This window comes from Colobus angolensis, unplaced genomic scaffold, assembly GCF_000951035.1.
Source record: "Colobus angolensis palliatus isolate OR3802 unplaced genomic scaffold, Cang.pa_1.0 Scaffold57, whole genome shotgun sequence".
In the NCBI taxonomy this organism is placed as follows: Eukaryota; Metazoa; Chordata; class Mammalia; order Primates; family Cercopithecidae; genus Colobus; species Colobus angolensis.
Genome location: NW_012119265.1, coordinates 5969337 through 5981870, shown reverse-complemented (window position 1 = coordinate 5981870; position 12534 = coordinate 5969337). Strand labels below are relative to the sequence as shown.

The window sequence follows — 12534 nt, the reverse complement described above, 5'->3', positions numbered from 1 at the left end:
TGATCGGGATAAGGTTGATAAACCCTCATGGAGATGCAGAGAAGGACCAAACCTTTGTGGGCTTTCGATGGCCTGAGCCAAAAGAGAAAAAGAAAAAAAATACAAGAAAACAAAAGCAGCCAAAAGCCAGATATTTCTTTAGGCTTTATCTGTACAAACTAATTATTGGAAAGATCAAAGAAACAACCTCCATGCAGGGTCACAGGTGGCATTTGGTACAGTGAGATCACCAAATGTCCACTGGTAAAGCCCTCTTTGGGCTTTAGGAACAGGCTCAAATGACCACACAGATCCCCTCTGATTGGCTCTGAAAATTGGTGCAGAGAGCTCTCTGAGGGCCCCAGCCTGCAGAGGAAGATAGGTGGCTCATGAGGCCATGCCACTCAACTGGCATGCTGAGATAATGGGCTAAATAAATCCTCTTCCTTCAAAGACTCACCCCAGGTGGGCACACCACAATGTGTGAGGGCACAGAGGTTGAAAAATTTTAAATGGAAGAGCTGGCAGTTTTATGGTCACTATGGTTACTAGCATTCTAACCTAAGCCAGGTTCAGATAATGGTAATGGTGAGGGGTTTTTTTCCCCCCCATCTTTTTTGTTTGTTTTTGAGACAGGGTTTCATTCTGTTGCCCAGGCTGGAGTGCAGTGATGTGATCTCAGCTCACTGCAACCCTCACCTCCGAGATTCAAGCGATTCTCCTGCCTCAACCTCCTGAGTAGCTGGTATTACAGGCATGTGCCAACAAAGCACGACTAATTTTTGTATTTTTAGCAGAGACGGGGTCTTGCTATGTTGGCCAGGCTGGTCTCGAACTCCTGACCTCATGTGAGCCACCCACCTGGGCCTCCCAAAGTGCTGGGATTACAGGCATGAGCCACTGTGCCTGGCCTAGTTTTACATCTTATTTAGACATTTCTGCTTGGTTAAGAGGCTGGAACCGGAATAGATTGTCAAGAGACCCACATTTTTCAGAAGCCGAGCAGGTGGCACCACTAGATGGTGTATTTGCAGCAGAATTCCTCTTATGGATGTTAATGTGTCCCAGGAGCACTTCAGTGGTTGTCATCCACTGGTGGTGTTAATGAACACATATGAGCATTTTTAGGCGCTGGCTTCCTGCAGACACATTTCAAGAAAGCTGAGGCCAAGAAGAGTCATTTTGTGTTTTTCTGTTGAGAAGAAAAGATTATTAATCCCTCTTTGATGACTGATTCTGAAAATGCGTGTGACTCATACGTGCTTAGGATATTTGTTCTCCAGACATCTAAAGAGTATTTACTCTCTAAAGTTAAACTAGTGGTTTAACAACCACTCCACAATTTTTCCTCATTTTCAAGATTAGCTGAGATCTCTTCCTTCACCTACAACCATATAGATAAGAAATATATTTAAAATTTCTTAAAATATAGCCATAGAGAATTTGACCTATCAGATATTTATGAAATTTAAATTAAAATGTGGCAAATAATTTATCTATTCCCACTACACCCTCCACCCGCACCCTGCCCCAGGAACCTACTGTATAACTTATGAATTACTGCTCATATCATGGAGAATTTTTCTAACATTTCAGATACTCAGATTTTCATTCTTTCAGAACTTAACAGCATTGTCTGGCCCCCTAAAGTGAAAAATGCTTCTCTCTGTGAAGGCAATTGAAAGAGACACTGCTGTAATTGATATGTCAATTTAAGTGGTCCAGGCTAATATTTTCACAAGGACTTGAATATAACAAGTAATGAAGATCTTTAAGAGGCTCACTATGGTTATGATTTTGAATTGCTACAGAGTTATGTAATATTTACCCACATTCAATTCCTATCTTGAGGAAATATAATAGAAATTTTATGCATATCTATTTTTACTAGTGGCTAACTCAGAAAAGGAAGAGTTACTACCTGTGGTCATATCTTGGGGATAATGATACCAACTGCCTGTCCTTTTCTAGACAGCATTTTGTTTTTTGCTTTGGGGTTTTTTAATTGGTTTTCACAATTTTCTAAATCCAGAATTACATACTATAGTGTGTAATTACCTAAACCCATGTGTTATGTATTATAGAATGCTTTTAATAATTTAAAATATAGAATAGCACATCATGTGAAAGTTTGTTAGGATTTACACTGTTTTGTTAGCCTTGAAGTAACCACTTGTTTATTTGACCAAGAAATTACAACACTTAGCTAAAAGGAAACAAATGTTAACTCAAATGTATTCTCCCGTTAATTCAGTCTTATGAAGGAAATCTATTTGTACTCATGAACGCTAACCAGTGAACATTATTTAAACACAAAACCAAGTCAGGATATGCCAATATCTAATGTGCCTTTTTATTTCCCTGAAATCAGATCCCCCAAAGAACTATTGCAAATCCCCAAATCAAGGAAAATGATAACCCTCATAGAATTTCCAGGTCTTGATAACCCCCTCACTGTGTTTATTGATGAGTCTATTACTTATTGTTTAGGAAATCTCCTTGACACCTTGTGGTGTGTGTATTAAATTCTATTCCCTATAGTTTAAGGATGAATCTAACCAGAACACACACCCGGCAGCTTTAGAGAATATGATATTCACTCAGCAAGAAAACCACCTCCCATCAAGCAGCCTCCTGATAATGTTTAATGAAGGTGATTTTTCACTGCTGACATGTCTACGTCTGTTCTCAAGTACTCCTGCTGTTTTTCATTAAGGACACTTTAATATGGAGCTACTCTGAAACCAAGTGGGCCCTTGCTTTTGGTGACCATTAACAAAAGACATGCTTTAGCAGCATCTGAATTCAATGTCATTGGGAACATACTTTGCACTGGCCTCAAGCGAGTCAATAATTACATGTTAAAAATCTACATGTTATAAAAAATAATTCACTAATAGTGTTCAAGAGGGCCCCCGAAAATCACGTATGTGAAAAAGCTATCTTTACTTGGGAATACTCAGAACTGAAGCTTAACAAAATTAATTACCATGTAGGTTTAAATTTCTCACAAATTTTCATCTGGATTTTAAAGTCAGTGAAACCATTTCACAAGGAAATGACATATTGTCACCTGTTCCAGCGTTATTTTACTGTTTGCTGTAGCTCTGAACTGTTTTCTAGCAGAACTAGTTCAAGGTAGTTAAAGAGATGACACAAACTATTTCACTAAGGGAGTAGACTCCTGTTTTGAATATAGCAAGAATCATGTCAATTTACAGTAAACCATGATGACTTCAGTTGAATTATGAATATTTCACTTTATGCAGTTAATGCTCTAGAATAATTAAATGAAATTATCTTTCAGTGTTTTTTCTGAAAAAATGAATTTTCATGTGAACAAAAGGAAGTACTGGCTTCCATTTGACATTCCAAGTGACAGTGCAGACTCAGCGTGCTCCTCTAGAAATCTCTACGAGAATTTATTTTCTTTCTTTTTTCCCATTGGCCTAAATTTTGCCTCTTAGCTGTATCAATATCATGCCTCGCTAATCAGGTCCTGATTAGATGGAGATCTTCAGAAACATACATTGATCCAAGGAGCTGATTAAAATGTATACTAAATTGGAGGAAAAAGAATAGATGAAATACAGAAGATATGAAAACACTTAGAAGTGACTTTCTATTAAATTTATTTCACCAGTACAAATGTTAATCTCTAGAAAGCTTGAGCTAAAAAATTGAAATTATTAGGCCTAAAAAAGTAAAAATATATTAAAAATAATAAAATTACTATTAATTAGAATGTGAACAGCTTTTATATTCTGTGCCTGGATATCTCATGAACATATTGATTTATTTCTAAAACTGAGCCTTCCTACATTTATAAAGTGATGTACAAAAGGTAATTAGGTTTAAGGAATTACTTAGCAGTTTTATAAATCTTGAATTGCCTGATCTAGGATCCAGAGGCATCATTGCTTTTCTGTTTCTTTGCATCCTATTTGACAGATAGTTGCTGCAATAATGGCAATTACCGGCATTGTCATGATGGCGTATGCAGATAATTTCCACGCTGATTCCATCGTAGGAGTGGCATTTGCAGTGGGCTCAGCCTCTACATCTGCATTATATAAGGTATGTTGTGCACTTTCTTTTGTAGGCAACTGTCACTCATAACTTAGACTTGAGTACTAAAGTAAAAAAGTAGGATGAAAACATTGATTAGAAAGAAAATAGATGTGTTGAAATAATAGTAAGTAAATTAAGTACTCATTATGTGATGGGTACCTGTCTGAAAATTTTGCCTGTGTTAATACAACCTTACGAGGCATAAATATTTATTTCCACTTTCCAGGTGAGGAAACTGAGGCTTTGAAAGATTAAATAACTTGCCTCAAATCATACAGCCAAATAGTGATAGAACCAAGACTTAAACTCTGGACTAGCCCACTTCTAAGCCCATGTGCTATGCCCTAATCCCTCATTTATCAGGCAGTTATAGCAGGAACATTAGAAAGTCATCTTCTCTCCCTATGTTTCTTTAATTTAATTATCTATGGTCATTATTTTAACTCAAAAGAGATGCTAGAAATAAGCTATCACTAGAGAGCTGTTTGGCACATATTAACCCCATGCCACAGGAACTCATGTTACTAGCAAAATGAGGAACCTCTTTTTTTTCTCTGATGGATGCTCTAAGTCGGCTGTATGTACCCACCATTTTTTTTCTCCGCTGGAGTTCCCTGTCATCAAAGAAAATTCTATTCAGAGTCATTGCACCTGACTTCAGAAGTGAGAACTAAGAGAGCAGATCTAAAAGGTTATTCCCCAAAGCTCTACTTTTAAAAGTCAACTTTCTGGATGTATTAAAGAACTGTTCCAATTTCACCTCTCTTGGTGTTTCAATGAGAAAACACTCTCTGAAAGGCAGCAAATACCATTTTCATCCCTCCTGGAAGCCTTTTCTGATTATTAACCAACACTGTGGCTCAGAGGGCATGAAGTCTGTTTCCATATTGACATTTCCATATTGACATATTGACAATGGCCCATTGGTTCTGTGTGACAAGCTTGACAAATGTTCACTCAATGGCCATTACTGTCTAACTTGCTCCCCAACTGAGATTCACGAAGATGTCTGATGTGACCAAAGACTACCACGTGCTCAAATTCTTTTGATTAAGTCTTTCAGCAGAAAAAAATAATTAGTTCAGTTGAAATTAGAAACAGTACCTGGGATTGCTCTATGACCAGAATGGCTCTCTTGCAGAGGGATTTCCCCTGACCAGGTTACAGAATGTATTCATTCTGAGAGTAGTAGTATTTGCTGACATGGACCAAATCATATCTGCACCATAATATAATTCCAGGCAGAAGAGATCTGCCTCACTCTATGTTGTTACAGGATTAGTATAGGGAGCGGTGGGCTTAAGAAGCTAAGAAATATGGACTCTACACTTGGCTTTCTCCCTAACCTGTTGTGTGATTTTATCTTAGCTATTTGCTTCTCCTTGCCATCTTCCTCTGCACACAGGTTTATAATGTATAAAAACTGTTTTTTAATCTGGGGAACAAGCACCATATTTGTGAAGTCATTTTAAGCTCACAAAGAAAATTGCGTATAAATCCAAGGCATAAATATTATTTCTCTCAACATAATGACAGGGTCTCTCCATCCAATTTACTTTTCAGTATCTATCAAAATAAGGATAAAACAAATCCCATGCTTTAAGGTAAGGATTAATGGCAGTCAATCCTAGAAGATTTTTCTGGGCTTGTCTGGACTCTTATTTATCATTTGCCTGATACCCATCACTGATGGTGGGCACTAAACACAATGTACAGTACCCAGCAGTTTTCAGCACCATAAGAAATTCATTTTATGACATTTGCAATTTCATATGAAGGCTATAGAGTATTTTAACTCCTTATCTCAACAGTCCATCTAGTGCTGTGAACATGTCAGGGCAAGAAGAAATGGAGAATAAACTCTGGACCAGTTAGCTCACAGTACAGAATAATAAGACTTCCCTTTCTGTTCTAGCTAAGTCTCTGTGTGACTGTAGAGTTTCTTTCTCATTCCAGGTCTTGTTTAAAATGTTTCTTGGAAGTGCCAACTTTGGGGAAGCCGCACACTTTGTCTCCACCTTGGGTTTCTTCAATTTGATCTTCATCTCCTTCACCCCAGTCATCTTGTATTTCACCAAGGTGGAGCACTGGTCCTCTTTTGCAGCTCTGCCGTGGGGCTGTCTCTGTGGGATGGCAGGGCTGTGGCTGGGTAAGTGGCCTCGGCTTTTGCCTTCCATTCCTTATATCACTCAATCTTTCTTTGGCTAGTTAGATTATCATCATAGGATTATTTCCTTGGGTAACTCTGTGCTCTAGTTCCCAAACGTATGTTGTTCAATGTCATTGGTCATGTTTAGAAGGTTCTTTGCAAGCTGCTGGTTGATTAGGTTCAAGCTATCCAAGCAGTAAGCCTCCCATGAGTTAAGGTGTGCAATGGAGGCCCAGGCCTCTCTGTATTCCACTGGCCTTCAATCCATTCTTCTTCTTCAGCCTCATTCATTCTTTCTAATGCACTGCATCACGTTATAATGTTCCATGTGTGCCATGGTGTGTTGGGCAGAGGCTAGGGAGTAGATGGTGCATTCAAAGAACTCAGAGTGGTTCAAACTGGTGGGAGCACCGAGTTCAGAAGGAAAGAAAGGAGGGAGGGAGGGAGGGAGATGCTATTTAAGAAGGAAGCAGGTTGGGAAGAGCCTGGAAAGCCATTTTGAGGTGTCTGGATTTAAAGTTCACTTAATAATCTTTAAGCAGGTTGGTGATAGGCTCATATCTGAATATGAAACAGCTCACTCTGGCTGAGAATGGAGGATGGATTTGTGATAGGAAGACATTGCCAGTAAAGAGACAACAGCATGCACCGGGCTTGGTGATCCTGGCTGGGTAGACAGTGCCTAGTTAATGGCCAAGAAAAAATCACCTGGAGTCTTTGTAATGTCTTCACTGCCAGCTTCCTATAACTCTGAGGCTGGCTGCCTCACCTGAGCTCCGGGATCTGACTTTTAAGCTGTGCTGCTGTTGTCACTTGATGTGAGAGGAGCCTGTAAAATAACAAGGTTGCTCTTCTCTCACCAAGCAGTCAAAAAACAGCAACAACCCAATGACTTGGTGTTTGTTTACTCAGAATCAAATCCTTTTCATGCCGCTCCCATTTCCACATGCCACTTGGAGGTCAACTCCCTCTGCCCGCTCCACATTTTCCCACAATACTCAGCCTGCAGAACATCTAGCAACCCTCAACTGACCTTCTTTATTGAGGTGACATAATTTGAAATAGTAACAGCACTGCAATTCCTGGGAGCAACATGTCCTTATTTTTATCCCTGCAAGAGTATTGATTGGGTCATCCTTTTCTATGCTGGCTCAGTCCCTCAGACTCAGGGGAGGTCTTAGACAGAAAACACTCAGGAGAAGGATCAAATATTAATTGTTGGTCCCTTGAGTTCTACTTTTCGCTGCCAAAATTATATGGTTAGCACCTCTCATAACCTCTGCTAAGTTAAGTAGAAATCAATAGCGATATTTCCGTAAGACAAAAACATCCTCATTAAAAGCACCTAGATTATTTTCTGGCCAAAAACAACATAAATAGGAACAATCCTAATTAACATTTTAATGACCTTTAGCCTCCTCATTGCACACATGATTTCCACCTTGCTGCAAAGTAGCCCTCCACCAACATATACTCCTTGGCATACCCAATACATGCTCCTAAGCAAGCCTGCAGAGGCTGGATGCCACCTGTGCTAGCTAAACACTGGCATTCGCCACCAAGCAGTACGAGCTCCACATTCCACTGGCTGCAGTGCTAAGCCCCATACTATGGAGTTCAGCAGAGCCTGTGCTGTAGTTCATAAATTCCTGATTTGTAAGAATTTGCCATGTTGGACTCCTTACGTCTGAGGAGAGTGTCAAAGTGCTGGAATATTCATTCATGTTGCAGCTTTGTCAGGAATGAGGAGCAGTTATTAGCTTAGGAAGACACTCTGCCTTGCTTGCCACTACTACTGTATGAACAATAAAAAGGAGCCCAAGTCATGTAAAAGTCAAACTCACTGTTTTCTAACTATCAAGCATAAGTGACCCAGTGGGCCTAAAGCAGGAATTACAGATGACAATAGAAGAACATACATCATCCTAATTGGAATGGTTCTAGAACTTTTTTTGGTTCTACAGAGATATAGGCAACATGCTTGCTTCATTATTATGGAGATAGCACTCATCTCTCTATCCCCTGAAACAAACATTTGAGTGGATTCTATTAGAATAATGCTTTGTAATTTATAATTTTTTTCTTTTTGAAAATGTGTTTTTGATAAGTTTCAAAGTGGACAAATGATTATTGTAACTAATTTTATATTTAACCAAAGAGGTCCAAAAAGTATTCATTGAAGAGCATGAAGCTACACCTTCAGTTGGTTCTGTGGATCTGCCCTCTGATTATCTGTACACAAATCAGGATATGGAGACAGTCTCCGGAATTCAGTGAATTACATTAAACCCACCCTTGTTTGCCTACATGATGCTGACCTCCAGAGAGAGGGGATAAAACAGCATAGGCTATCATTGGATAGACCTTCCTTTAGGCAGTAACACTGGAGCCACTTAATGTCCAGGAATGTGGCACAAAATAGCACAGCAATAAAGAGATGAGGCACCATCTTCAATCAATCACCTGCTTTTAACCTCTGGCTGGCCCCAACCTACCTTTATAGTGCTAATAAGCAGTGCTGTGAATCAATTATTTTACCTCTTTGTATTTGCTCCATATGCCTTTTGCCAGCCTATTGGCAAGATTCAGGTAAACAGAGTGGCAGAGGAGGAAAGAAAAAAATGACTAATTCAGGTAGAACACACATGCATCCATCTCCAAAATTAGAGGATCAAAGGTATAGACAGTTTAAAAGGCACATGTAGCAAAGACATTGATTCATTTACTTTAAGAAGAAAAAAGTCCAGCATACTATTTCTCCTTCATCTTGTATTTCCTCCTCTATTTTACAGCCTTCAACATCCTGGTGAATGTTGGGGTGGTGCTGACGTACCCAATCCTAATCTCCATTGGGACAGTGCTCAGCGTTCCTGGAAATGCAGGTACAGGTACCATGTGACATGTGCAGATCCTGGCCACTACAAGTCTCTTGTTTGTGTTTGTTCTGTGTCCTGAGTTGTTCCTTCTAGAAATTGTGAATTATGTTCCTTGCCTGGGAAGATGTTTTTAAATATCATGAAGGTGGCAGACAACAGAATAACTACGCAGCAGATTTAAAATTTGCAGCTAAAAACCACTGTTTTTACTTGGTTATGCTTTTAGAATTAAATACCAAATGTATCATTTGGGTTTCATGTAATCTCCCTGACAACCTAATTTTGTGATATTTTTAGAGGAAGTCCTATGGAAACAAAAGGCATCCCAGCATAGGACTTTCAAGTAACCGTCACTAATGAAAGTGTAGAGGATGTACATGGGGTTGGCTTCTCCTCAGACAATCCATGGGGAGCCACAGAAGGCTCTCCTGGGGCAGAGCAGGTGGCCCTCTGGAATAGATATAAGGAAAAAACAATTTTATTTACCTCAGGGACAAGAGAAGCTATTTTTCCAGGATAATATTTCTAGAGAAACCTGCCAGTGAAACAAGAAATACAAATGGATTATCTGGATGATTGTATAGTCCTTTTAACTTTAAAATTTTATAATTTCAAGTCTTGAGCAGCCACTTTTCTGTCCTCCACGACAATCAGCAAATGTTTATTGAACATTTGTCATGTGATCAGGACTGCAAAAAAGAAAAAATATTACATTATTATTCTCTTAAGATGTTTATGACTGAATTTGTAAAAGAAGGCCAACCTACATGAAACAACTTGGAACTCTACAAAATAATTTATTATTAAATGCCAAATTGTGTGAGACAGACTTCAGCAACTATAAGATATTCAGAGGAAAGAAATATCAGAGTGGAGTTGTGAAGGAAGTTCATTCATTCATCTGACAAATAATTTCTGAGCAATTAGTGTACACCAGGAACTTTCCTAACACTAGTGACAGGTCCTGAATAAGGCACAGTCTCTGCCCTCAGGACCATGTAGCATTGAGAGGGAGACAAAAGGAAAAAAATTAAGTAATTACAACATAGAATTGCTTTAATAGAGGTATGTGCTGAATGCTGCGAGGGCGCGTAGGAGGAGCATCCAAAAGGCTTCCTGCAAGAAGCCTAAGGGGAGAGATCTAAGGAGAAGTTTAGCTGGATGAAGTGAGATATGAGGAGTGAAGGGTAGCTCGTGCAAGAAGAACAGCACATGTGTGGCCAACAACTCCACTGCTGACTGCATACCCCAAAAAAGTGAAAACAGATTTAAAAAATCCTCATACACAAATGTTCATGGTAGCCCTATTGCCAATAGCAAAATGGTAGAGAAGCCTAAATGTCCATCAGCAGTTGAATGGATAACCAAATTATGATGCAATGAAATATTATTCAGCCATAAGAAGGAATGAAGTGCTGACACATGCTGCAATATGCATGGACCTCAAAAATATTTTGCTAAGTGAAAGAAGCCAATCACAAAAGGACAGAGGATGTGACTCCATTTATATAAAATAACTAGAATAGGCAAACCTATAGGGAAAAAAAAGTAGATTGGTGGTTGCTGAGGGCTGGGGAGTGGGGGTAAGAAGCTGAGGAGTTAATGGGTATGGGCTTTTATTTTGAAGTGATGGAGATATTTGGGGGCCAGAGAGAGGTGGTGGCTGCATAATATTGTGAATATACTAAGTGCCACTAAGTCCACTTTAAAATGGTTAATTTTATATTACATGAATTTCACCTCAATTAAATTTTTAAAAGAACAGCCTGCACAAGTCTTAGACACTAACAAGTTTGGCTCATTTGAAAAATTTCCAACGGTCCAATGAAACTGGAGAAGGGTAAAGGGGTACAGAGGAAAAGTACTGAGAGAAAACTGGGGAGGTAAGTAAGTCAGATTACATGGAATTTGAGCTAAGCCTTGAAAGATAAGCATGATTTAGAGACAGGCAATGGAAAGCAAACCTAGCAATGTGGAAAAAGGAAACACTAACTTGGAAGAATAAAGATGACTCTTGGAAATCTCTAGAAGTAATACAGACTTTGGTGACTTGTTTTCAAAGCTTAGAAACAGGCATATGCAATGAATGACTTGATTTTTCTTTCCTAGCTGTGGATCTCCTAAAGCAGGAGGTGATATTCAATGTCGTCCGCCTGGCTGCTACCATCATCATCTGCATTGGGTTTCTGCTGATGCTGTTGCCTGAAGAATGGGATGAAATCACCCTGAGGTTCATCAACAGCCTGAAGGAAAAGAAGAGTGAGGAGCACGTGGATGATGTGACTGATTCCAGTGTACACCTGCGAGGCAGAGGCAGAGCCAATGGGACAGTGTCTATACCACTGGCTTAGAGAAGGACACATTTTGAATGCACGTGTATGTATATTCTGTGAATATAACAAAATTTTCTCACTACCTGTACACTCAAATGACAGTATTAACTCTGAATTTGGATAAATCATATGTGAAATAATGCCAACAATAAAAGTTTACATTTATATGCTTATCAAGGAATTGGTGTAAATAATCATAATAGTTTTTTTTATTAAAACACATTTGTCCTTGTTCTGTTTTCTGATTTTTTTAAATTTCCCCTCCCCCGACTCACAAAATTTCCTGAAACTGTAAGAGTCAATTAAATTATAGACTTATCTTTTTCTCAACTGAAACTGAGTTCTTCCTACTCAATCAAAAAAAGTTGTCTAAGAGAATAACACATGAAAATAATACACACTTGAAAGCTGGGGAAATGTATTAAAGATTTAAACAGAGCATTTTCTATATGTAAAACCCACAGTATAAACAATGAGGAGTAAAAATATAGAATACCCATCTGTACTTTTGATGAGCTTAGAATGGTTTGGAGGATAAGACAGTTCACAAATATCTTCACTATGAGGTAGACATTTGAAAATGGCACAGTGGATATGGACAGGAATGAGCTATCCTGAAAGAGTTGTTTATATTTGCTTTCACTTCTTCAACTCCCATTCACTTTTCAGCCCACTGCAATGCACCTTCTGCCCTGATCAGTTCTCTGGAAGTGCTTTCCCCAATGATCAACCTCTCTCTTGCAAAATCATACTGATATATTTCAACCCTTACCTTATTGTGCCCTCTGACACATTTGACACGATGACCACTCCTTTTTCCTAAATACTCTCTCTTTGCTTGAATCCCACTACTTTCTTTTGGTTCTATTTCTGCCTCCCTGGTTGCTTACCTTGGCTTTTTTTCCTAGGCTGATCTTATCACCATCAGGGTTCTCTAAGTTTAGACCTTGGCCTTCTTAGCATCTCATTCCACATTCTGTCCCTTGGGGAACTCCTCTACTCCCATGGCTTCAACTGTCATCCATATGGTGATGACATCAAAATCTTAATCTCCAGCCTAGATTTGTCCTTTAAGCTTTAGCTCTGACTCTTCAAATGTCTTCTGCAGCTCACTTGGACGCCTCCT

The 12534-nt window shown here is 39.0% G+C and overlaps 1 protein-coding gene across 2 annotated transcripts in view; it reads left to right on the top strand.

The window, feature by feature from the left end:
- The window catches only part of SLC35F4 (solute carrier family 35, member F4), a 293301-nt gene extending 281662 nt beyond the window's left edge, over positions 1–11639 (top strand). For both annotated transcript variants that reach the window (XM_011961883.1, XM_011961882.1), the window contains exons 5-8: positions 3931–4056; positions 6007–6199; positions 8992–9081; positions 11185–11639. In XM_011961883.1, coding sequence (XP_011817273.1) covers positions 3931–4056; positions 6007–6199; positions 8992–9081; positions 11185–11426 — 651 coding nt within the window. In that variant the 3' untranslated portion in view covers positions 11427–11639. The remainder of the gene's footprint in view (positions 1–3930; positions 4057–6006; positions 6200–8991; positions 9082–11184) is intronic.
- Positions 11640–12534: the final 895 nt, after the last annotated feature.